General features: G+C 41.1%; 1 protein-coding gene across 4 annotated transcripts in view; it reads left to right on the top strand.

Moving 5' to 3' along the window:
- The window catches only part of ASPN (asporin), a 433,787-nt gene that overhangs the window by 299,874 nt on the left and 108,412 nt on the right, over window positions 1–25,501 (top strand). For all 4 annotated transcript variants that reach the window (XM_044077412.1, XM_044077411.1, XM_044077409.1 and 1 more), the window contains exon 4: window positions 18,019–18,232. In XM_044077412.1, the coding sequence (XP_043933347.1) occupies window positions 18,019–18,232 (214 nt within the window). The remainder of the gene's footprint in view (window positions 1–18,018; window positions 18,233–25,501) is intronic.

Genomic DNA, 25,501 nt, shown 5'->3' with positions numbered 1-25,501 from the left:
CAAATTCTCAAGGCCTCTCGACACAGGGGGGTAAGACCTGGTTCCTCCTTGTTTGTTGATGTACCAGACAACCAACATGTTGTCCATCTGTATGGCAATTGTCCCTAGAGGCAGAGAGTTGTGAAAGTGCTGCATTGCCAAAAGCACCGCTCTCAGCTCCAGAACATTGATGTGTAACTGCGACTCTGTCTCCAACCAGGTGCCTTGGGCAGTATCAGGGAAGTGGCCATGGCCAATGGCGGGGGGAGAACAAATGGATGACCCATTATAATTTGATGGCTGGTCAACCACCAGTGAAGATCCTTCTTGCAAGAGTCCATAATCATGACTAAGGACGACATGGGAAGGTGTTGGTATGACCACTGGGTGAACCATTGGAGGATCCTTATGTGCAGTCGTTTCAGAGGAACTGCTATGAGAGTAGCTGCTATGGTGCCTAGGAGTTTTAGAACCTGATGGGCCGGTACTTTTTTTCCTCTGCAGAAATTCTGAGACCCGAGTCCATAAAGAGGTGATTCTGTCCAGGGGTAATCTTATTGTGGCGGTGGTAGTGTCTAGTTCTGCTCCGATAAAGGATATATGCTGCGATGGTGACAACGCAGACTTTTCGAAATTGATAGTGATGCCTAGCTGAGAGCAGAGATTGAGAGTGTGACCCCTGGACAGAATTAGTTGATGCCTGGAGGCGGCAGTAAGGAGCCAGTCATCCAGATATGGAAACATTCAGAATCCTAGACATCTCAAGTGAGCCGTAACTACTGCCATGCATTTGGTAAACACTCTGGGGGCTGTTGTTAGTTCAAAAGGCAGTGCTCTGAATTGGTAGTGACTGGCTCCCAGCCGGAAATGCAGATGATCTCTGGATGGCCTTGCCATTTTGATGTGGTAGTACGCATCCTTGAGATTTATGGAGCACATCCAATCGCCCACTCCAAGGAATGGAAGGATAGACTGAAGCATGACCATCCGGAACTTCTCCTTCTTTACAAATGTGTTGAGTCTGCTGACATCCAAGATTGGTCTCCAGTCCCCTGTCTTCTTTGGAACTAAAAAGAATCTGGAGTAAGTTCCGGATCCTATCTGGTCTGCTGGGACTGGCTGGGTGACTCTCTTTTCCTGCAGCCTCTGGATTTCTATGGCTGCTTGATCCCTGAGACTGGGTGGAACATCTGGGATTTTTGTGCCAACAGGTGGCTTTCGTAGAAATGGAATGAAATATCCTCTGGTAACTATGCTTTGTAGCCAAGAATCTGTTGTAATTCCTAGCCAGGCATCTGGATACGAAGCCAAGCGACCCCCGACTGCCTCTAGAGCAGGACAGTCGGGCCTCCTCTTAGGAGCGCTGGTAGAGCTTGCCAAGGAACTGCTCCCTGCCACTTTGGTTCTGTGGACCTCCTCTGTAGCCAGGGCGGCATCTTCCGTAATTGCCCCCTCCTCTGCCCCTGGAGGGAGATTCACTACATGTGTTCTGGAAAGCTCCATGGGACTTTCGGAACCACATTTTCCCACCTTTCTGCCCTTTGGGGTATGGTTTAGTAGTGGTGGAAAAATGGATTCCTACGACAGATAAGAGTCTTTCCCTCCTGCTTACACCTAGTGGGAGTCTCCTTGACTTTGGGCCCAAACAAGGAAGAGCCATCAAATTGGGTGTTGACAAAGGAAGACTTGAAGGCTTCCGCAAAGGAGCATAAGTGCATCCAGGAATGTCTCCGCAGAGCTATCGCTGAACCTGCTGCTCGGCTCGATCCATCGGCTGCATAAGAAATGAGCCGCATGGACGAGTTCACAATAGAATTAAGGGTGTTAAGCTGAGCCATCGCCTTCTCAGAGACGGTATCATCTGTGTTGCCCTTTAGAGTATCTCCAAGCTTTTTGAGGAGACCTCGTTGAAGATGGGTGAAATGGGTTAAACAGTTAAGTGATCTCATGGTAAATGTCGGAGAACTAAAGATGCGTTTCCCGTATCTGTCCATCGTTCTAGAGTCTCTGTTAGAAGGATGGACAGAGGAAGAGGTTTCTGACATCTCTTTCTTGGTGGCCACCGCCACCACCATGGCATCAACGGGGACTCACCGTGAGAAACGTCTTGTCTTGGGGGGAGATGATAAATTTATTTGGCCTCCGAGGGACCAGTTCCATGAAATCAGGAGATTCCCACGTCCTTCAAGCGACTAAATCCATTAGTTCGTCAAAGGGTGGAGTCACCCAGGAGGTGGAGGGATGAGACCCAAAGGCCTTCAGGAGCACCAACTCATCCTCAGTAGAGCTAATGCACTGCCAGTCACCCCTCTGCTTTAGGACTTCCATAATATCCACAAAGGAGATATCCTCTGAGGAGGACCGTGGGGACCCTTCTGATTCCTCTAAGTCGGTGTCTGATGTCAAAGATTCCTGAGGGAAATCCATATGCCTCCTCTTGCATAATCTCTTTCTGGGAACTTCATCAGTTGGGACTTCTGGTGAAGTCTCAGTAGAGCAGGGATCACTCAATGGAGGTACCCGAGGCTCTGGGTCTCGACGCTTGACAGGAACGTGTGGCGTAGAGACAGAACTCAGTACTTTAGGGGAGGGAGAGGAGGGCCCTGACGATTTAAGTGTCTTAGACGACATAACCCTCCTCATGGCATCGAAAGCACTGCTGCCTCGACCCGAGGAAGCCGTTGGTTCCGAAGAAGATGGCAGCCTTCCCGGTGCAGAGACAGCAGGCTCCGAACCTGAGGACGGAGCCGAGCTCATCTGCGCCGAAGCCCCGAGAGGAAGGGTCGGAACCAACGCATCGGTTCGACTCTTCCCCCCCGGAGCCAATGAGAGAGTGTCTGCTCCGAGACTCTTCCAACGGAACCAAAGTAGTCAGGGTTGAAGGAGCCGAAGGCACTGGGACAGGCTTCGGCTCCAAGGACTCCACAATCATCAGATCCTCCTCCTCTGGCTCTGAAGGCCCTGCACAGCTCGGAGGAGGAGTAGTCACAACCAGTAGGACCGTCTGGGGCTTCGCACCCAATTGGGACTAAGCAGATAGTAATTTTGGCAATGCCAAGTTCTCTAAAAGCCTCTGCACCACCCGGTCCACATCGATATCGCAAAGGGTCCTCAACAAATGGGTCGAAGGAGCCAAAGACGCCACGGATTGAAGGGTTGGTGACTTCAGAGTCTTGGAGAACGGTACCAGGACCAGGGACTGGCAATGAAGACTGTGGAGCCGGCGACCACGCCCTCACAGAAGGACTAGGAGTCGATGACCTGGGCTCCGTGGACACCTTCGAGGACTTCAATCCCTTCGAAGACTTGGAGGTCTGGTCAGCCTTATTCCGAGAATCTTGGAAATCAGGCTTCAACAAGCCTCTATCTACCAACTTCCTTCGCCATTCTAATAAGACCCTGCTGCTGAAGGAGTGGCAGATAGACCAATCTTCTTGAAGGTGTGCAGCCCCCAAACAATAAACACAATTAACATGTCTATCAGTGATGGACATCTTCTGCCCACAATTACACTTCTTGATGCCAGACCTCTGCTTTTCCTTCTGATCCGCCATATTGGATACAATAGAAGTTGTCAGAGCCTTGATTAACTTTGATCACAACAAAAGCACAAAAAGCAACAGCAATCTGCACAAACCAAACTCAGCTATAAGGTCCCTGCACAGCCAGGGATAAGAAAGGTTCAGTATTTTACACTATCTGAATTATATATGGAACACAGACAGCACACACACACTAACTATGACTATTTTACTTCAAAGGGATAGGGAAGCAATACAAAAGTGAACTTCAAACTTCAACTTCAACTGTATAGAAAAAGAAAAAGAAAAAGCAGCCAAAGGCCTAGAGCAAACCGCTCTGTAATTTTAATTCTAAACAGAATTGCCAAGTAAGAAAAGAAAACGGCCAAAGGCCTAGAGCAAACTGCTCCGTAAAATAACAAGATACACCAATGAAAAATGAGGCTAACTGCCTAAAACCTTATAGAAAGTTAACTAAGCTAAATATACAAGTTTTTAAGAAAAAAACACTTGCAAAATTTAGATCAATAATAAAGAAATAAATTCTACTGGCCCGAGACCTTGTGATCAGTTGCAGCGGCAAACCAGATCTGGGGTAGGACGGAGAGCATCATGGGATAGGGGGGCCTGGCCTCGAGCTATTCTGAGATCTTTAGCTAGTAAAGCGGCCGATGGATCTGTTCCGAACCCATGTGTAAGAATAAATGGCGAGATTTAACAACTTCACATCTATTTTTTATAGTGGTGGTATTATTTAGGTTCTAGGTTTTAAACCATATTTTATAGGTCACAGTAAACACAGTTACTATTACATTTGCATTATTTTTTAAACAACTTACAATATCTCAGCAACCACTCAAGTTACACACACACTCTCAAGCAGCATTTTATTCATCTAGCTGAGAGCACTCATGAGGCTAAGAAGTGTCATCTGTGTTACTTGGTGGTTGAGATATTTAGAAAAATGTGAAAATTATATCGATATAAATTAATATCATAAAAACAACAGTTAATATCTATTTACCTGCACAAGACAGAGGTCAAATATTAATATGGTTGCATTTGCCATTATGTAAGCTTTAAGATGAAATTTTTTAAAAAGTTGTACATAACATGGTTTTGGAATTATTAATGCAAATATGAACAAGCAATATTTGACACCTAGAGGCATCACTCGGATGTAATGAGTTTACTTGTGAAATCTGTTTTCAAGAAAAGTAGCATGAGAATTCATTAAACAAAATGGTCAACCGTTAGCTGTTTTGGTTGCAGTGTATAATTCTCTCTGCCTTAACAGCATGCATTGTTCATGTGTTTTTTCACTAGGTAAGTACACTAAACTGAAATGTTATGGAAAAGAAAGAGACTGCTTGAATTTTAATAGACAATGAAGGTGTGCATCCCTTACTAGAGAACAAAGAGTACTTTATTAAACAATAAACAAACATGCTTCGCAACAGTACTTATTAATTAGGCAAATACGCTAGACAGAATGAAGGTGAAAAGTAGAAAAAATGGTACATTTCCAACTAGTGGAATTTTTTATTTTGGTAGTTTGAAACTCCAGCACCTGCAAACCCTCAATATCACCCTTATCTGTCTTCAGCTCATGTTATAAGAACTAAAAAATGTGATTACAGCATTCTCTTTAACCTCTCTCTCTAGCTGTGCCGGTACTCAGATGAGTTGCCTCCTTCTGGAAAAATCACGATACATAGTAAGCAATACTAGGCTTCACTAACACCACAAGTGACATATAAAGATACAAAATATAAACAGAAATTAGCTATCATTCTTTGTCAGTCTGTTCCTGGGACTTATTCTTGTCACAAGGCTAATTCACTATTATACACTGTGGTATTTGCAAACACAAGACAAGAATGCTAAACCTGCAGTAACTATTTATGTACTCCCTCTGTCCTTCTTTGTATTCCTGTAGTTAGTCTGACCCTGGCAAAAGGCAAGTCCACCATAAATACCACTGTGGTGGCCAACTGCAGGCCTAAGACATTGACCACATGACTAACTCTAAAGAAAAAAAATATTCCTAGTGTATGCAAAGGGATGTAGGGAGATATACAAGTTAAAACATACTGGCATTTCTGTCATCTCCTGATAAGGGGAGTACCTCACAAAACAGTGTTATATGTTTCACTATCCTCGTCTTCGCATTACTGAATAGGTAGAAAATGTCAAGATATATATCCTGACAAGTAGGGTTCCAGAAGCATCCTATGAGCCATATTATTATGCTCAATTCTAGATTTAGCCATAAAATTAAACTGCAAGTGCTGGGCAAATGAGTGAACCAGTGACTGAGTGGTCATAGCAATGTTATGTATTATAGGACAACAGGTAATAAAATTGTGATATGACAAAAGAACTAAAATCAACAGCTTTTTCTGTGACACATTATATTTGGCATCTCGGCTAATACCTTTAGAGAGTGAAAAACAATAACAAACACGTACGATTTTAATGGCATCAACAATCACATGATATCAATCAATTAATCAATAAAATCATAAACAACTCTTAAAACAACTGTCTACATTTAAGCCATGTGGCTTAAGAGTGTTACATTTAAAAAAAAGTCTCTTTCTTTAATAAACATTGCTTTATCTCCATTTGCTCCTTACATAAAATTTGCACTAAAACAGTCACCTTAAAATCTTGTAACCTACTCTGCTGTTTTTCCCATGCACGTGCAGCTATAGGGCTCTCTCGTCTTTTATTCCTAACATCTCCATAATGTTCTTGCATCCTCACTGTTAAATTTCCTTTTTCCGATATAAAACATAATACAAGAACATGCTATTGCATACACTACCTTTACTGTATTCCATGTGCACCTATTTATAACATCTACTTTCTTACCATTTACATACTCCAACTTCCTATGAATGGACATGCAGTACAATTACCATATCTAAATGTGCCTAATGCACTTTAGTGGTATTTGTGGCCTGCCAACACGTAGTGCAAAGCTGCTCTACACACATGCATCATGGCCACTAACTTGCATCCCCCACCCCATCCAGAAGTATAAGGTTTGTCCATTCCTGAAACCTGTGTATATTTTATAGGTATTACACCCGTGTCTTCATCATCTCCTTGCAAGGACAATAAGATCTCCTTGTCAATTAGGTTTGGAGTGAGAGGTGGTTCCACTCCAGTAGTTGAACTATCTGCTGCTGTGGTGTATGCCTTCTTGCAGTCCAACCTGATAATGCTGATGATATGGCCTCAACACTGCTTTGTGATGTAATTTCACCCTCCAAAGCACTGACGTTGTAGATCACTGTCCTCCACATATGACCTCACATTGGCTGACAAGCAACCCTATCCTTAATCCACGGATCATGAGGAAATGAGGCAGAATGTTATTCTCAGCTTGACTAAATTTGACCAGTGCCATCTGCCCCCTCTAGAGGATATGAGGACACCTATGAGAAAGTACAGTTTTGTACCTACCATAAATGTAGATGTTCGAAGATCCACATTGCTGCAGTCCTGACACTTGGGTAGTCCGCTGTCCCAGTCGGCCCGAATACCAAAGTATAAGGCTGACGTCGGTCAAGGCGCATTAGTCTGACGTCAGGACGTCAGGGTACAAATGCGCATGACCGACGTCATTTCCTCAGTCTTTTCTTGCCCCAGATGTCAGAAGACCCTAAAAGATAAGGCCAAACCAAAAACAACAACACACCAAACACCCCTGTACCAAATATATGTACAATATATACAAAGCAGAAGGTACAATCCTACCCACACAACCACCCCTAAACACAGAGGGGAAGGAGGGAGGGTAAATTGGACTGCAGCAATGTGGATCTTGAACATCCACATTTATGGTAGGTACAAAACTGTACTATGTTCTTCATCTCACATTGCTGCAGTCCTGACACTTGGGTAGAATCCCAAAGCAGAGGTAAGGGAGGATGGCAAATCACAAAGAAGCAGGAGCTGACAACATGCCCTGTAAAATAGCAGTGGCAAAACCAGCCCTAGATTTAGAGTAGAGAGGAAGGTGGTAATGCTTAGAGAAGGTATGCACTGAACTCCAAGTAGCTGCCTCCAAAATATCCTTAGTAGCCACCCCTTAGAAATGCTGTTGAAGTGGCAGTAGCCCTAGTGGAATGAGGCCTAATCCCAGCTGGAATCTCCTTGCCATGATGGGAGTAACAGAAAGTAATGCAAAACCCAATCCACTTAGAAATAGTTTGTTTTGACACAGGCTTACCCTGAGAACTCAAAGCAAAAGAAACAAACAACTGCTGAGACTGCCTAAAATCCTTAGTCCTGCTTAAATAATAACGTAATTGCCTGTGTACATCTAAAGTGTGCAAAATCTTTTCCCCCTTATTTTGGGGATTTGCATAAAAGGTAGGCAAATGAATAGTTTGGTTTAAAGCCACACTAGAAACCACTTTAGGCATAAAGGAAGGATTAGTACGTAAAGATACCCTATCCTTATGAAAAATCAGGAAAGGCTCAACTGCCATGAGGGCCTGCAATTCAGACACCCTTCTTGCAGAGGTAATGGCTAACAAAAAAACAGTCTTCCATGACAAATATTTCAATTCAGCAGTAGCTGCAGGCTCAAAAGGTTGTAGAGTGAGTTTCTCCAACACAAAATTGAGGTCCCAAGCAGGAGTAGGAGCTCTACGTGGGTGTCTTATATTCTTTGCCCCTCTAAGAAATTGCTTGAACAAAGGATGAGAAAACAATGGTGGGTCACAATCATAGTGAGCTGAAATTGCTGCAGCATGAATCTTAATGGAAGAGAAAGACAAACCTTTGTCCAATAACTCAGTAAGATATTGAAGAGCCACACTCAAATTTGGCTCAGAAACATCCAAATCCTTTGCTGTACACCAAAATAAAAATCTCTTCCATTTTCCTGCGTACACTTTCCTTGTACTAGGTCTTCTGGCTTCCATAATCACATTCAAAACTTGTTGAGGAAGCTGAGACCTGCTATGGTTCAAAACAGAATATGCCAGGCTGTTAGATGAAGAGAGTGAAGCTTGACATTGAGTAGATGCCCGTCCTTCTGAGACAATAGGTGTGGAATCAAAGGTAAGGGCCATGGAGGCTTCCTTACCAGACTCCTCAGCAATGGGTACCAGTGCTGCCGAGGCCAATCTGGAGCTATTAAAATCATCCTTGGCTTGTCTTGTCTGACCTTTAGGAGTACCTTTGGGAGGAGAGGCAGAGGTGGAAAGGCATACACATGAAGATTTTTCCAACTGAAAGAAAGAGCATCCACTTTCCAGGCTGTGTGATGAAACCTTTTCGTGCAAAACTTTGGCAGCTGGTGGTTTAGTGGAGAAGCGAACAGATCTATGTCTGGAGTTCCCCAGGACACTGTCAATGTCTGAAATACATGAAGATCCAGTTTCCACTCGTGGGGATCCATGATTTGCCTGCTTAACACATCTGCTAAGGAGTTCTGTGCTCCTGGCAGAAACCTTGCTTGAAGATTCAGTTGCAAGCTCAACGCAGTCTCCCACAAAATCATTGCTTGCCTGCATAGAGGATAAGAATGTGTTCCCCCTTGTTTGTTGATGTACCACATGACAGTTGTGTTGTCTGTTAGAATCAACACCTGCCCCGGAAGAAGTAAATCCTTGAAAGCCAATAATGCAAACTGGACTGCTAACATCTCCTTCATGTTGATATGTAGATGCTGCAGTCTGGCAGGCCACTTGTCTTGTATCCACTTTCCATTCAGATGAGCTCCCCAAGCTGTGTCTGAGGCATCTGTCGTTAGAATCTGACTCGCCTCTGGCCGGGTCACAGAGAGTCCCTTGTTTAGGTGACATTCCTGAGCCCACCACAAAAATTCCTTTTGAATGCAAGGTATTATTTGAATGACAGTGTCCAAATCCTGGCAGTGCTGTGTCCATACATTTTGAGATACCATTGTAGCTTCCTCATATGCAGTTTGGCATTGGGAAGTACCAGAATACAAGATGCCATGAACCCTAAGGCTTGAAGGACTGTCCTTGCAGTCAGCCCGGACTGATGAGATAGTTGATGGAAGTAAAGAGAAAGATTCTTTTGTTTGTCCGGGGTTAAAAAGGCCATCTGGGCTGCTGTATTCAGTCTCACACCCAGAAAGCACATGTCTTGAGAGGGTACTAGACTGGACTTTATTTCGTTCACAGAATACCCTAGGCATCTTAGCACTGCTATCACATATTCCAAATGCTGAAGAAGCACGTCCCTTCCTTGAGCCAGAAGCAGGCAATCGTCCAAATAAGGATAGATTTGTATTCCTTTTAGCCTGAAGAAAGCTATCACTGGAGCCAGAACCTTTGTGAATACTCTGGGCGCAGTAGATAAGCCAAAGGGCAATGCAGAGAACTGATAATGAGAATTCCCAGCTCGAAAACGCAGATACTTCCTGCAAATTAGTCTGATAGGAACATGAAGGTAAGCTTCCTTGAGATCCAAAGTCACCATCCAGTGATCTTTGCCCAGCAGAGGTAAAAGCTGTTGTAACGTCAACATTTTGAACTTGGGAATGTCCAGATAAGTGTTGAGGATAGACAGATCCAAAATTGGTCTCCACGTGTTCCCCTTTTTTGGTACTAGGAACAGGCGAGAATAAAATCCTAGGCCCCTTTCTGGCACAGGAACCGGCTGAATGGCCCCTATTTGGAGTAACAGAGAAATTTGCTTGTGAGCCTCTTTTCCTTGTTGAGGAGGAATGTCTGGCATGCCTTTGAAAGGAGGCAAGGTATGGAAATAAAACCTGTAACCGTGGTGAATGATATCCAATACCCATCTGTCTTGGGTAATTAAACTCCAGTTTTCTTTGAAAAGTGCCAACCTTCCTCCCAAAGGTGCTGCCAGACGAGAAGATTCTGGCAGCTGAAAAGGCAGGTCATTGGGTCTGTTTACGAAAGGACTGACCCCTGCCCTCACCAGAAGACTGAGCAGGTGAACTCCCTGTTCTAGGCCTAAAAGAACCTTGAGCTCTGCCCCTACCACGTCTAGACCTACCCCTAGACTGGGAATCATAAGCAGGATATGTCCACCCCTTGGTAGGCCAATTTCTACTAAACTTGGAGGCTGAACCTGCAAAAATCTTTAACAGTCTGCATAGACTTAGCCTTGTCTTCCATTTTCTTTAGAACTGCTTCCACAGGCGAACCAAACAACACATCAGATTGTAAAGGAGCATCTAAAATCCTTGTCTTCACATGCTCAGCTAAATTCTGATCCCTCAGCCAGGCGTGCCTGCGAAGAACGAACCAGTGGCAGCCACCCTCGAAGAGGCCTGCACAGCATCAAAACCACATTGCAAAGAATGCTTACCCACCTGTTCAGAAACATGAACTAAATCCTGCAACTCTTTACACTCAATACCTTCCGCCAAAGCATCTACCTTAGACTTTAATTGTGAAAGGAGATAATTTTGGTATTTCAACATGTGAAACTGGCAATTCAAAGCTCTCATGGCCAAAGTGGAAGAAGTATACACTTTCTTTCCCCATCTATCCAAAGCCCTTGCCTCTTTATCCGGAGGAACAGGATTTTTAACAACAGAAGCCTTAACACCTTTAGGCCCCTGTGAAACAGTCTCTGGGTCTGCCCTAGGACTCTTAAAAAGATACTTATGAGCTTCAGGCACCCTATAATATCTATCCGGTTTAACTGGAGCAGGAGGCAAAGAATCAGGGTTCAGAGAAGCCTCTGCAAAAACATCCTCCACCACATCTAGAACAGGAGGTATAGCTAAAGGCCTATGCTGGGGTAGAAACAAAAATTCCCTAAGCCTTTTCCTGGAATCAGAGAAATCCTGACCTTCCCATTTAAAATGCTCCCTCATGGAATAAAGAGTCTCTGAAAATGAAAAATCCTCAGGAGGAGAAGCAGAAGGAGTAGAATCATCTACATCAGAATCAGAGTAAGGGGAATACTCCTGCAAGTCTTCAGCCGAAGACTCAGAAGCATCCGAACACTGCTCAAAACTCCCAAGCTCAGGTTCCACCCTAGGCCTCTTATCAGGAGGGAGCATAGAACCTCTAATCATTGTAATCAAATCTTCTGCCATCTTAAGCATATGCTTCTTAGGTACGGACCCTGAAGAACTAGGGGTAACACCTGAAACAAAACCTGGCCTGCCCCTGGGAGAAGCCTTGGAAACAGCAGGGGAGGGCCTAACCACCTTAGGAAGGGAGGGAAGAACAGCTACCTGAGAAGCCCCTTCCGCCTGGCCTACCTCCTGAGAGGTCACATCTTGCAGTAATAAAGTCTCTCCCTGGGATTCCAAAGAAATTTCTGGCTGAACCTCTGGCTCCACCGAGCCCTCTAAAGAACCGGCGTCCGCACGGACGGTTCTTCCAGCCTAGGCTTTGCTGTTTTGTCCTTGCGTTTTTTGAAGCGGGCCGGAGCATCCGGCGGCATTTTATAATTACACCGCTTCCCAAAACTAACCTGGCACAATCTAATCTTCTCTTTATAGTGCGTTTGTTAAATCTAGCACAAGAGCGACAGCCAACAACGCCGTGCTCAGGCCCTAAGCAAGGTATACACAAGGTATGGTAATCCCTATGAGGTATCTGTTTCCCACAAGAAATACAGTTATTCACTTTTTCTGACATCCGGTAAAATACTGAGGCAAGAAAAAACCAAAATATTCCCCAACGGGGTACTTAGCCAACTTGGATTCGGTCTGAAACTCCGACTTCGGAAAATCTCAGAACGCCAACCTGCACTTGCAAAACTGCTTCTGCATCGGACCATGCGGCAAAAAAGACTGAGGAAATGACGTCGGTCATGCGCATTTGTACCCTGACGTCCTGACGTCAGACTAATGCGCCTTGACCGACGTCAGCCTTATACTTTGGTATTCGGGCCGACTGGGACAGCGGACTACCCAAGTGTCAGGACTGCAGCAATGTGAGATGAAGAACATCAAGATATTGTAACAAACAGTGGGATGTCACAGGTATACACAACAGTACAGGTATGGACAGGGACAGAAATACTGTCGATGGCATACATGTCATGCTCTGCACAATGAGGTTTCCCATTGATACCCCTGAGTACAGGTTATGGAAATGTATGTATATGTGTAATACTGGGGTGTCTGCTACAGTAGGGCACATGTGAAAGGAGGGGACCTTCCTGACTGTATGGGTTACTGACACTAATGCAGTACCCTGTGACACTGATTACCTGTGGCATGATGCTGGATTTAAGCCTTGAGAGCCCACAATATTTGTTCACATAGCACAGACTTGCGGCATGTATTTGTAGGCTATGTATGATTATTTCAGAATGGGCAGTCATGCAAGTGGGTTGTCATTCATTACCTACAAGCTGAGTGTTTCATATGGACTACACAGAGGTACACAGTGCAAGCAAACAGTAACTTACATTAAAATATGCACCTATACTCATTTACCCAGTAAAGGCTCACATTTACAGATGAGCAGAAAAGTACACTGTGCAACCCCTCATGACTGTGTTTTTTCTGACAACTGCTTCTCTGCTGGTAGAAACTGACTTCAGACTGCTGTAATTGTATGGCTGTTGCTGTTCCTCCTCATTTTTGGGTGTGTGGTTTAGTGTTTAAAAAGGAAAAACTGTCCACATAAGCTGCAAGTACCACAGATGATATCTATGAGATGCCATGTATCAATGAAGTGTAAGAGTGAGGATGCAGAGTTTGGCTGTATACAACTCTGCCCATGCACAGAGTGAGGGCATCCACAAGCTGCATGCATGTTACATTTTGCTTAGCAGCTGCACTAGACTGCCCTACTTGCAATTCAGAAATCATGTCTGCAGCATGCTTACCACGCCACCATAGACTTGCAAAGTGTGCCCCAAATGAAGGTCGGAAACCGAAATCACTTGTATGGTAAAAAGCACTTTATTCACGAAACACCAATAACGCCAAAAAACAGTAAATGCGTTTTCGACCCAAAATTCAAGTCTTCATCAGAAAAAAACACACACTTGACAACAATCTCCAAACCACTTAAACAGCCATCCAATTATGTAAATTCAAAAAGTAATAATTCAATTAAGTTTGTTCCAATGAAAATTAATAATATCATTCTTAAAAACATTTTATACACCTTCCAGTTTGAAGTGAATGATTTAAAATACTTTTCATAAGTTGCAATAATAAATAATTAAGCAATGGAATCTTAAAAATATTTAAATATGTTTGATAAAAACAGAAATACATTTGGAAAAATAAAATTTGTTTAAAATTGCTCAATAGTTGAACAGATGTCTCAAACACATGTGTATACTGCGGTGGCAGTGTATATTCCAAGTGGTTTGGAGATTGTTGTCAAGTGTGTGTTTTTTTCTGATGAAGACTTGAATTTTGGGTCGAAAACGCATTTACTGTTTTTTGGCGTTATTGGTGTTTCATGAATAAAGTGCTTTTTACCATACAAGTGGTTTCGGTTTCCGACCTTCATTTGGGCACTCTTTGCAAGTCTACAGTGTTGGTTTTGGTTATTTCTGACTTGCATACATCTTTATCATTGGTTTTACCACACCACCATCTTGTTTTAGGCAACATTTGTGGAAGTGGCTGCCGAAACTAATGACCCTTAGAGAGTCCCTGCATTGAGTATCAAGGAGAGAAAGATAATGCTCTTTCGTCTGCACAGCCAGTTCAAGGAGTGGCTACTAGAACTATGTTAGGGTCTCTTTCATAAGGTGGAAACTTGTTATGACCATGCTAAGCTACTTAGTGAGGCTACTGGCATCCCCAAGACCAGTTAACAATGCATGTGCCAGGATGGTGACCTGTGGCACTGCCACACTAAAAATCTACAATGTATCATCATGGAAATCATAAACAAAGACATTGGGAACCTCCAGACACAGGATCCTACCCAATTCAGCTTCGTTAAGGGCAGATATTGCCTCTTGAACCTGGTTGACTTCTTTGAAACAGTTACCAAAGCCATAGATGAAGGGAAGGTGGTCCACACAGCCTACCTGGACCTCGCAAAGGCCTCTGACACAATACCCCACTCGGGCATCATAAATAAGCTCACCAGCTTACATATCAACCCCTATGTCACAAGATGGGTTGCAAACTGGCTCAGGGATAGAACCCACATGGTCAGAATAGCAGGTGCCATGTCAGACTCTAAACCAGTTACAAGTGGTGTCCCACAAGGCTCAGTCCTGGGACCTCTCTTGTTCGGTATATATTTCTCCGAGGTACAGGCTAACATGGGTGGACTATGGCTGACCAAGTTCGCAGATGACTGCAATTGACTCTCCAACTGACACAAGCATCCTCCAAAAGGGTCTCACAGAGACGGGTAACTGGTGCCAGAGCCATGGCCTACAGCTAAATGCTAAAAAGTGCATAGTCATCCCCTTTAGAAAAAAAAAAGTGCCCACAAATTACCACACAGGTGGTAATCCATTAAGTACAGAAGAAGTAATTAGGGACCCAAGTAGATAGCAATCTCTCCTTTGACAATCACGTTGCTAAAGTGGTTAGAAAGACCTTCTATATAGCCCACCTTATCATGAAAGGGTTCACATCGAGATCAAGAGAAGTCATTGTGCCCCTCTACTCATCACTTATCAGGCCCATAATTGAGTACAATGCCCTGTTTGGGATGTACCTTACCAGACACCTTCAGCAACTGGAAAGACCCCAAAAGTATCTCACCAAGAGGATCAAGGGGCTCAAACAGATGCCCTATGCAGTTCGGCTAAAGAAACTCCAGCTCTACTCAGTTGTGTACCGCCTACTCAGAGGCGATTTGTGTCTGACGTATAAAGCCATGTCCAACCCAGAATTAATGGACATGCTTCACCTCAGGAAATCTAAATCCCTTAGAGCTACACGCTCCAGGGACCTAAACCTCAGCACAGAAATAAATAGTACATGCTGGAGGGACAGATTCATATCCCAGAGGCTCCCTCACTCTGGAACAAAATCTCAATCCATGTCAGGCAGAGCCCCTCACTGACCCTCTTCAAGAGAAATCTTGATGAATGGATGGGGGATCGTAGGTTTATCCCTGGGATCTCTTCTGTGTTGCTGCTTGACAGAGGTACAGTAAACAAACCTTAAAAGGGCTACCTTCTGTGACCTACTATACAGAGGCACAGTCAACTAATCTAAAAGGGTGGCGAAAGCCAAACATACTCTGGCTAGGCTTATAAATGCCCTAGGGCAGATAGCCTAGTATCACCCTATGAACCTATGATAAGTGGAGGGTAGGCAGAAAAGGCTTAAGTGGTATTTTAAATTACATTTTTTCAAAGTAGATACCAGGGTGGCTGTTTCAGGGGACACTGTGCATGTCCTGTGGCAGCTTTTGTTGTGGCATTTTTTTTTATTGTGGGGGTACTGTTTAATAAATATTTTCGGAGTTATAGGCACCATGTCAAGCTTTAACACATAAACATATAAGACTGTAGTTTTGTTACGAAGCTGTCAACACACTTCCATGTTCCTACTAGCATGCACCTGTATGTAGGACTGCAGCTTTGTTCTGTAGTTGTGGCCAAATTTCCATGCATCTGCTATCATTCATGCGCTTGTGGAGCAGAAGCTTAGCTGTGAGCATGCTTTATGAATCCAATATGCACATACTTGTAGGGCTGAAGTTAAGCATTAAAATCTGTATATCTTACCTATATGAGATGGCTATTTTTGCCCTTTGTGTTTTTTCAGCATGGCAGGAGAATTTTGTCTTAGCTTTTTTTTTTTTGTGTTGGCCATAATACTGCTACAGTATGCACAGAGGTCTAATTACATATCTTTCAGCTGTACATAAACCTATACCAAGATATCCCTATGCTGTGTTGAGCTTTATGTTCAGGCTGAGGCTGCAAATGGTCCATATGCTTCAGTCCAGCTAGCTGATCACACACATAAAAAAATAAATAAATATGATCATTAGAGATAGTTGATGCCTACCTGTATATACAGAAAAGAAAACACGAGTATGCCCTGCATTTCACTTTGCAGGTTCATCACTTCACTACAGTTACTTACCTTCAACCTGTCTTCCCTAGGAGTAGAGTGCTTACCAGTGCTTACCTTACTAGTGATAGTAACTAGTGTCGCCATCATCACTGTGTTTCTTTGTTGAATGTTGGCAGATAAGAAACCCTGCTGCCCTTCCACAGAATTCTGTAGCCTCTTAATTCTCATGACCCCTATTATGGCCTCAACCTCTAGAACACCAGAGCAATCTATACTAGTACAGACAAATACTTCCCAGACCATAACAATTGTGTTTGGTGGCCCAGAGCCATCACAGCTTAAGGCGGACTCGAAGACAGTAGCATATTATGTCAATAATGAATTTTTTTTCTCTTTTTTTCCATTTGTCCTGTATTCCATTAAAAATGAAAGAAAAAAGTTTGATGCGATAAAAGCCATATTAATGAAGGCTTTGATTTCTAATACAAGATACAGTAAATGCTGACACATTGCTGTTATAGTTAACTTCAGCAACTTCTTTGTTAATATAGTGGCAAGAGTCACCACCATTCATGCTGAAGACTTGGTCTGATTCCCTGATGGGGAGAAGTTGCAGCTTTCTGGCTGTTTCCTGTGGTTCAAGGTTTGATTCCCTCAGCCTTTCTTTGCTTACACTGATATTAAACAAGCCCCTTAACCAGACAGTCCCTTGGGGAAATAGAGTTAGATTCCACAGAGAAGTTTAAATGACACCAGAGTCCAAGGCTGCATGAACACAGCCTAAAAACCACACCTTTCATTCTAGCAACAGTTTTCATCACAAGGATGAAGCAAGACAACAACCAGGTTTGTTTTCTCATGATTTAAGGATTAAACTGAAAACGAGATGAACTAAGGCAAAAAAAGAGGTTTGTATGTTTGTCATAATGGTCTTGAGGGAGTGCGATGCTGTACTTTGAACAAAACAAGGTGGAGAAATGAGTAATAGGAGGACAGAACTCTGGTTTATATGAATAAATGATACAGAATACAAATGGTGTGCACTCGGTAGTTAATTAGTGTAAAACAACTAAGCATGCTAAGAGAGACACTCTGTTCTGTACTGGGAAAAAAGGTGAACAACTTAAGCAGACGTGCTTTACAAACCAACGTGTATAGTGGCAAGCAAAAGTGGCGAGAAATCAGAAAACTAGTGACACTGAAAACAATGCAATTTCTGTTATCAGGACATGCTTAAAAAGACATGTCCAAGTAAAGCATCACACATATATACCAGACTAGCTATATGCACCTCTAAAACTACTGCATTCCTGATTACTTGATAATGTAACTGGACCTGACAGTACTATGTATAAGTGATGAAGGCTATAAACATGAACGGCAATACCTTCTTAAGCCTTAATAATTACACGAGCAGTCACAGTATCTCCTAAATCTGTGTTCCATATACAGGATAAAAGCAAAAAGGTGAAAAAGAAGAGCAGCCCTCTGTTTACTTTACAGCTTGTATAAATCAGTATTATATAAACTTTTTTGTCACTTTTTAAACATATTCTATCTTTTTTATTTCAGGCATTATTTTTACTTAACAACAGAATATCAAAAATCCATCCAAAGGCATTTCAATCTACAAAGAAGCTCCAGCTTGTGTATCTATCGCACAACAGGCTAACACAGATTCCTAGCAACCTTCCAAAATCATTAGCGGAATTCAGAATCCATGACAATAAGATTAAGAAAGTACAAAAAGAAGCCTTCAAAGGAATGAAGGCCTTACACGTTTTAGGTACATTCTTTTTTTGTTGTTGTTGTTACAGTATTATGGGTTACATTTTGTCACTGTACATTTCAATTTGAAAATAAAAAATATGAAATATGTTGTCTGAAGCATCTAATGCCACATGTACGTCAGCACCAATCACCAAGGCAGGAAGACTAGGACGCTGTTGCAGTAGTTTAATGCAGTAATTGGGGGTGTGCATTTATGTCAACATTATAGCAAAACTATACAAATTCTGGCCTTTTCAAAGATCACGCCTTTTCCTATGCTCCTACTAAGCATTTTTATGGCCAATTTTGCTTAAACATACCAGATATATTAAATTATTCAAAATGAATACTTGAGGTTCACAACACTCGCCACAGTGCATAGATTGTGCATCCTTATTAACTTTAAAGGCAGAAGCTACATACTTTGCTAATATAACAGCAGCTCATAAAAGTACTGTGACAGACATTGTTACTAAATGGAATCACACATACCTGACTTTTAAGTAACGCCAGTATTTTGCAGAATAAGCATTTTGAAAACTCTGTGCATTAAAAACTTGACTATCAAATTAAGAAGCAAAACCAAGGATTTTTGATATTCTCCTTTAAAGAGATTAAATCTAGTGTTTGGTAAATATATTCATTGCAATTGCTATTCATGTATTTCCATATGGGTGAGTAAACTTGACAAAATAACTTTTCTCAAGGTCTTGTTGGAGCAGCTACAGTGAAAACCATAAAGAAAAGTATAGATATCAACCTAATAAAAGGAGTGCATAGTCACACAATGAAAAATCAACCATCTTCAAAAGATGGCAGATTCACAATTAGTAAATCACTGCAAGGCATAGAGAGTTATGATAGAGTCTCTGATGCTAACTGTATTATTATGTTTTTGAGGCATAAATGCCAAAAAATTCACCTTGAGAGTGAAGTGAAGAAGACTTGATCATAACTCTTTGCAGTGCATGGAGTTTTATCTACTCCATGTTCTATCATTTACAAAGAAATGTACTGTTTTACTGGCTTTTACAGTCAGCAAAGCATTTAACAAGTACTGTCTTATAGACAGCAATTAAATTATTATTAGAGAAGAAATTCAGGGGCAGTTTTTAATTTCTGTTCCTAGTCAACTAAATTACTTACAGAATGATGTCTGTAAACACCGTGGAGAAAACAAAACTATAATCCAAGTGCTTCAGGGACAGTTTGTGAAGTAAGGTGCCTTATGTGAGACCGGACTATAACAGTGCTTAGGGGGCGTGTAAAATATGTAAAATCTTACCATAACAGTAGCGGTCCTTTTCACTGTTGCAGTATTCATAACATTCAAATTATACTGGAACAGTGATCAGGATACACCACGAGAAGTCCAATAATGTCAAAAAAGTTCTTTTATTCCATAAAACTGCAGAAGATGAGCGCTTTCACGTGCTTAAACGCACGCTTCTTCAGATCTACTAACATCATTCTCTAATGCCCTTTTATACAGTTAAAACAGTTTCTAATTACTTCCAATTAAAACCTCATTACTTGATTTGTCAATCAAGTATTTAAAGATACATCACAATTCAACCTTACTTGATCAACGTTATTTATTTGAATATAAATAGAAACATTTAATAACTCTTCTATTAGGGTTTAGCACAGTTATTAATATTTCTTTTATTGGCGTTTGAAGTATTGAGACGTAATGGATGAATAAAAGAACAATAGGCAATGTACGTTAGGTACAAAACCCTTAAATTGAGTTATAGTGACTAAATATATGCGAATGTGTTTATTAGGCTGAATGTAAATGATGACACTCATTAACTTTTAGTCAATTTTTAGAGTGAGTAATGTTGTACTGTTGATCAAGTAAGGTTGAATTGTGATGTATCTTTAAATACTTGATTGACAAATCAAGTAATGAGGTTTTAATTGGAAGTAATTAGAAACTGTTTTAACTGTATAAAAGGGCATTAGAGAATGATGTTAGTAGATCTGAAGAAGCGTGCGTTCGCTGAAAGCGCTCATCTTCTGCAGTTTTATGGAATAAAAGAACTTTTTTGACATTATTGGACTTCTCGTGGTGTAGCCTGATCACTGTTCCAGTATAATTTGAGTATTTTTTGTGTTTTGCAGCAGGATACTTTGGGAGAACTAGCGGTAATTTTGTTGTTTAAGTATTCATAACATGTGGGATATCCAGCCAAGAAAACCCAACTTCAGGTCAATATGCCAAAGCCTTTATATTTGCCTAGCATCATACACAGATGTATACATCCCGTGTAGGAGTAGGGCATAAAGATGACATATGTATGCTACACACTCAAAACTGAAGTGCACTAGGAGAACTAGAGCAGCCCCAGGACAACAGTGTGTGTGTGTGTGTGTATGGGGGGGGGGGCAGAAGAGAAAGTCAAAGACCTCTCAACCAGCAAAGCATTCCTAACAAAAGAATAAGAGAAAAAGAGGCAGAAGGGAGGGACTGAATATTGAAACAGTGAAAAAAGGACATCTACTGTTATGATAAGATTATCACTGTTGTAGCATTTATAACATGGGGGATTACCAAAGATACTTAAAAGGATGGGAGAAGGAAGGCAAAGAGGAAGCCTTCCACAAACCCATAAAAATCAGCCTTGGTAAATCCTCTCCTGATATCCAACTGTTAACATTTAGTAAAAGTGTGGACAGAGGACCAAGTGGCAGCTTCAAGGATGAATCTAGTATCCAAACTTGTGAAGAAACCTCCAGAAGTGCCCACTGCCCTCAAAGAATGAGGTCAAGCAGAAGCAGAAAGCTGCTTTAAGTGAAAATAATAAAAACAAATGGCCTTAGAAATCCAAGAGGAGATTGTTTGCTTTGAAAATGCCAAACCCAATGTCTTGGTATGAAAAGAAACAAAAAGATGCTCAAATTTGCAGATAGCCTTTGTCTTATCCAGATAATACTTGAGCTGTCTATGTAAATCCAAGAACCTTCTCACTAGCAGATTACAGAGAAGGAAAAAAAGGATGGAAGCTGGACAGACAGATTAAAACACAACTCATCAAAACCTTGGGCATAAAGGAGGATTAGTAGGGCAGAGATATCCTATCCCTATGAAAAATCAAAAAGGAGGAACCGTCATCAGAGCCTGAAGTTCAGAAACTCTCTTGGTTGAAGTATGGCAACCAACAAAATGGTCTTCCAAGTGCAGTATTGCAAAACAAGTAGAAGAAGAAGAAGACAAAGAAGCAGGCCCAAAAGGAGGCAAATTGCTTAGAGTTTTGCAGCAAATGAAAATCTGGATTATGCAGCCTGATAAGGGTGGGGGTTCATTATGGATTTACAAGATTATGTGAACAGGATGTATTCCATTCTCTTTAGTGATGCTTACAGCAAAGTTTCCATAAATGAACTTAACATCGCATATGCTAGAATTTCAACACAATTAAGTGACATGCTTTTGGAACAAAGTATTTCCTTGTCAGATTTTAAATACTACAAAGTGAATTTTCCAGTTATACCTGCAATTTTTGGCTTGCCTAAATTACATAAAGACCTGGTGGATCCCCCTATACGTCCAATAGTGGAGGCTCACAATTCTATTACCTCTTCTTTTGCTAAATTCTTAGATATAAAATTAAAAGACGTTTTGAAAAATGAACAGCATTTATGTATTGATTCATGGGACTTTCTTGGTAAATGTAATATGGTACAATTTGATCTAGCTTTTTTTTTTTTTTGACTATTGATGTTAAGGATTTGTTCTCATCAATACCTCATGATGTGGGCCTGATTTGGTTTGAAGAAGATCGGCTTAGGAAGGGCTTATTGCAAAACGGCATTCATTTATATGCTGAAATGATGGAACTGGTATTGATCAATAATTACATCTTTTCTGATGAACAAATATTTTTACAACAAAGAGGTGAAGCAATGGGCGCAGCCTGTGGCCCCCTTTATGCTTATACTGTCATGTGTGAATGGGATAGAAGGTTTTTGTTTGGACATGTTCTTTTTCAGAATTGTATATTCTATTTGAGATACCTGGATGATTTGTTCATCATCTGGAAGGGTTGCAAGATTGATGTTGGACTTTTCTTGGAGTTTATCAACAATACTACCGAGTTCTTGAAGTTTTCATGTGTTAAATGATGATTGCATCAGCTACCTGGATGTTAATTTGGTCAAAGATGTAGTAAATGGTAGATATGTTTCTACCATTTTTAGAAAGCCCACATACTCTTAACACATTTTTGCATTTTGATAGTTCACACCCTCTGTCCCAAAAGAAAGCAGTTGTCAAAGGAGAATTAGTCAGGCTGGTAGGACGGTATCATTGTTTGATGATTTTGTAAGAGAATGTGCCCTGTTGGAATCTATGTTTCTTAAAAAAAATTATCCAATGGAGTTTGTAAAGCAGATTAAGATGGAAGTGATAAATAAGCGAGCGAGGGAGGTTTATGTTCCTATCTTAAGTTTGAAAATTAATAATTCTTACAGTCCCACTGAGCCCACTACTATGGTTCACGAAAGTAATATGACTGCTCATCAAGATGATGATACTAACTTTAGGTTGTCTTTCATTACAAGATTTACTATTGATTTTAAACAAGTCAGGGACATGATTTTTAAAAACTGGTCTGTGCTTATGGACGACCGTGTGGTAAGGCAAAAAATAGGGTGTAAGCCTGTGGTTGTATACAAGCGGGGTAATAATTTAAAGAACCTTATGGAGAGAGAATTTTGCCCATATAACTTTAAAGACAAAAAGTCTTGGCAGATGTCCAAATGTGGGTACTGCCGTTTTTGTTCCTATATCAGCACTGGTGAACTTTTTGATATCAATGGATACCAGATGAATGTTAATGGGAGGTATAAATTTAAAAGCTTGGGGTAGTATATGGGGCATTGTGCCAATGTTGCCCAGTGCTTTTTATGTTGGGATGACCGAGCGTAAATTAAAGAATCGTATTTATGAACATATCTATGAGATAAATAAGAAAAAAATGACAAATGCCCTATTTCGGCATTTATTGGACTTCCCTGAGCATAATTTTAAGTTTATGGTAATTGAATAAGTAAAACCAAACCCTAGAGGTGGACCATGGCAGCTATTCCTTGAGAAAAGGGAGTTATACTAGATCTTACGTTTGAGTGCAGTGGACTGACCTGGGCTCAATGAAATGGCATCCATTGGCTGTATTTTAAAATTAAAAGCACAATGTAGATAAATTTACAGTCAGTTTTTGGTTAATTATTTCTTATATCATCTTATTTTGTTTAACAACATGTGTTTCTCTTACATGTATTCAAGGGTATTTTGTGTGCATGTTCTTCTTTAAATACATAATGAGATGTTGACGTCATCTAGTTCTTAGGGTATTTAAAGGTTCATTTGGATTTGTGGTTTTATCTGATGAAGTCTTGTCATTGTCTGAGATGAAAACACTAAGAATAAATTTTGGGGAACGAGTCCTTGCTTCTGTGTGGCCTTTTTGTCAACACTAAAAATAAAGAGATATTCCAGGTCTTTGGCAGGAATCTTCCTTAACCTTAAGATAAGGTGCATTGCCAGACTTCACAATGAATTATGTTAAGGCTGCACTGCATAGAAGTGGACTGCAGTTCTTAATTAATGAAAGAATACGACAAATATCAGACCGGAAGTCTCCTAAGGAAGGCATCATCACCAAACCTCCTTTTCCCATTTTCTACATGGGATTGGAGTGTTGCATGAACTGTCATCACATATTTTGACTCAGTGTCACTCTCGTACCTTTTTTGACAGTCATGTCTGACAGTTGCAAGTCTTCTCTCATACAATCCATCCATCTCTCTGCTGGGCATCATTTCCTCTTGCCTGCTTCCTGTCTCTCCATAGCCTTCTGCTTTCCTGCAGATGTTTTTGAAGCACTGTATTCTGTTCTCTTTCATCTAGTTTGGCTGCTGCTCTGATGTCATAATTTCTTCATTTGTCAGACAGTAAGCATAATGCCACCCATTTAAGAAGCTTCATCTTCATCAACGCAATCTTTCAAAACTGCTGTGCCTTTATTGCCTAGTTTCTGTACTATACAGCTGTTCTGGTGAAACCACTGATTTGCAGTCCATACTTTTCAGCTTCTTTGGCATTCTTCTGTCACACACGGCACTTGGCACACTGTGCCAGTTTGCTGCATTCACTCTCCAATTCTAGCATTTTCTGATTTCTTCATTTATACTGAACCTGAATCCAAACTGTTCATCTCCCATTTTACTATCTACTACTCAGCAGTGGGGAACATAAGTATCTGTTTCCCTGATACAAACAGCGTAAACCCTGACCAAATAGATCTTTACATGTCACTCAGAAATAGATGAAGAGCAATCAATCAGTGCAAAAAAAGGACTTGAGCAGCTGCTGGTCGAGAAAACAAAGAGTGCTTTTAATCTTCTAATGCTCTTGATTACTAATATATAAAAGCGGACTTCTTTTGCAACTATCACATTAACAACACATCCCTGAAAGTTGAACCTGTAGCCAAGAATCTAGGTATCTATGTGGACAATAAACTGCCCTTTGACTACCACATGTCCACTATTGTAAGGGAGTCCTTTTTCACTGCACACTTTATATCTAATGATACAGCATTTTGATCCAGGGATGTTATTGTACCACTGTATTCGGCTCTCATTAGGCTGATCACTGAATATAATGGACCTTTCAGTATGTACCTGTACAAACACTTGTCAGAAATGAAATGACCACAATCTTTTTTGCTAAAAAAAAAAAAAAAAAAAAAAAAAAACTAACGCATAATTCATAGAAATTTGGCAGAGCATCTCAAAGCCTTGTACATCTCCTTAGCATACAGGCTGTAATGACGTAACCTTTGCATTGCATATACAGCCTTAGCAGAGCCTAACCTGTTGGGTATATTACTACACATTTGCAAATCCAGTGACAGAGTGAACACCTGCTCACAGGATCTCAATCGCTTTTGCAACATAAATGAATCATGTTAGATGGATAAAAATGTATCACAGAGAATATGACTTCTATGGAACCATGTTCCATTCCACATAAAGTAAATAGTTCTCTTACCCTACGCAAATATAATTTGGTGAAAATTCACAAATGATTAAGATAGACTAAACAGAGTAGAAACTCTGAGCAATTGTTAATTTTCTTTGAAAGTAAAAAGTAAGATCTTCTAGCATCCTAATAGACCAGATGAATTTCTCATGCCATTTCTTTTTTGTTACTCTTCTCATAGAAAATCTTTCCAAAAGCATGATAAAACTCTTGCTACAAGCTCCGCAGCATCTT

The sequence above is a fragment of the Protopterus annectens genome, chromosome 7.part0, assembly GCF_019279795.1.
Source record: "Protopterus annectens isolate FY-2018-M chromosome 7.part0, PAN1.0, whole genome shotgun sequence".
Lineage (NCBI taxonomy): Eukaryota > Metazoa > Chordata > Ceratodontiformes > Protopteridae > Protopterus > Protopterus annectens.
Note: the sequence above shows the minus strand (reverse complement) of the source record. Positions and strands in the feature narration are given on the sequence as shown.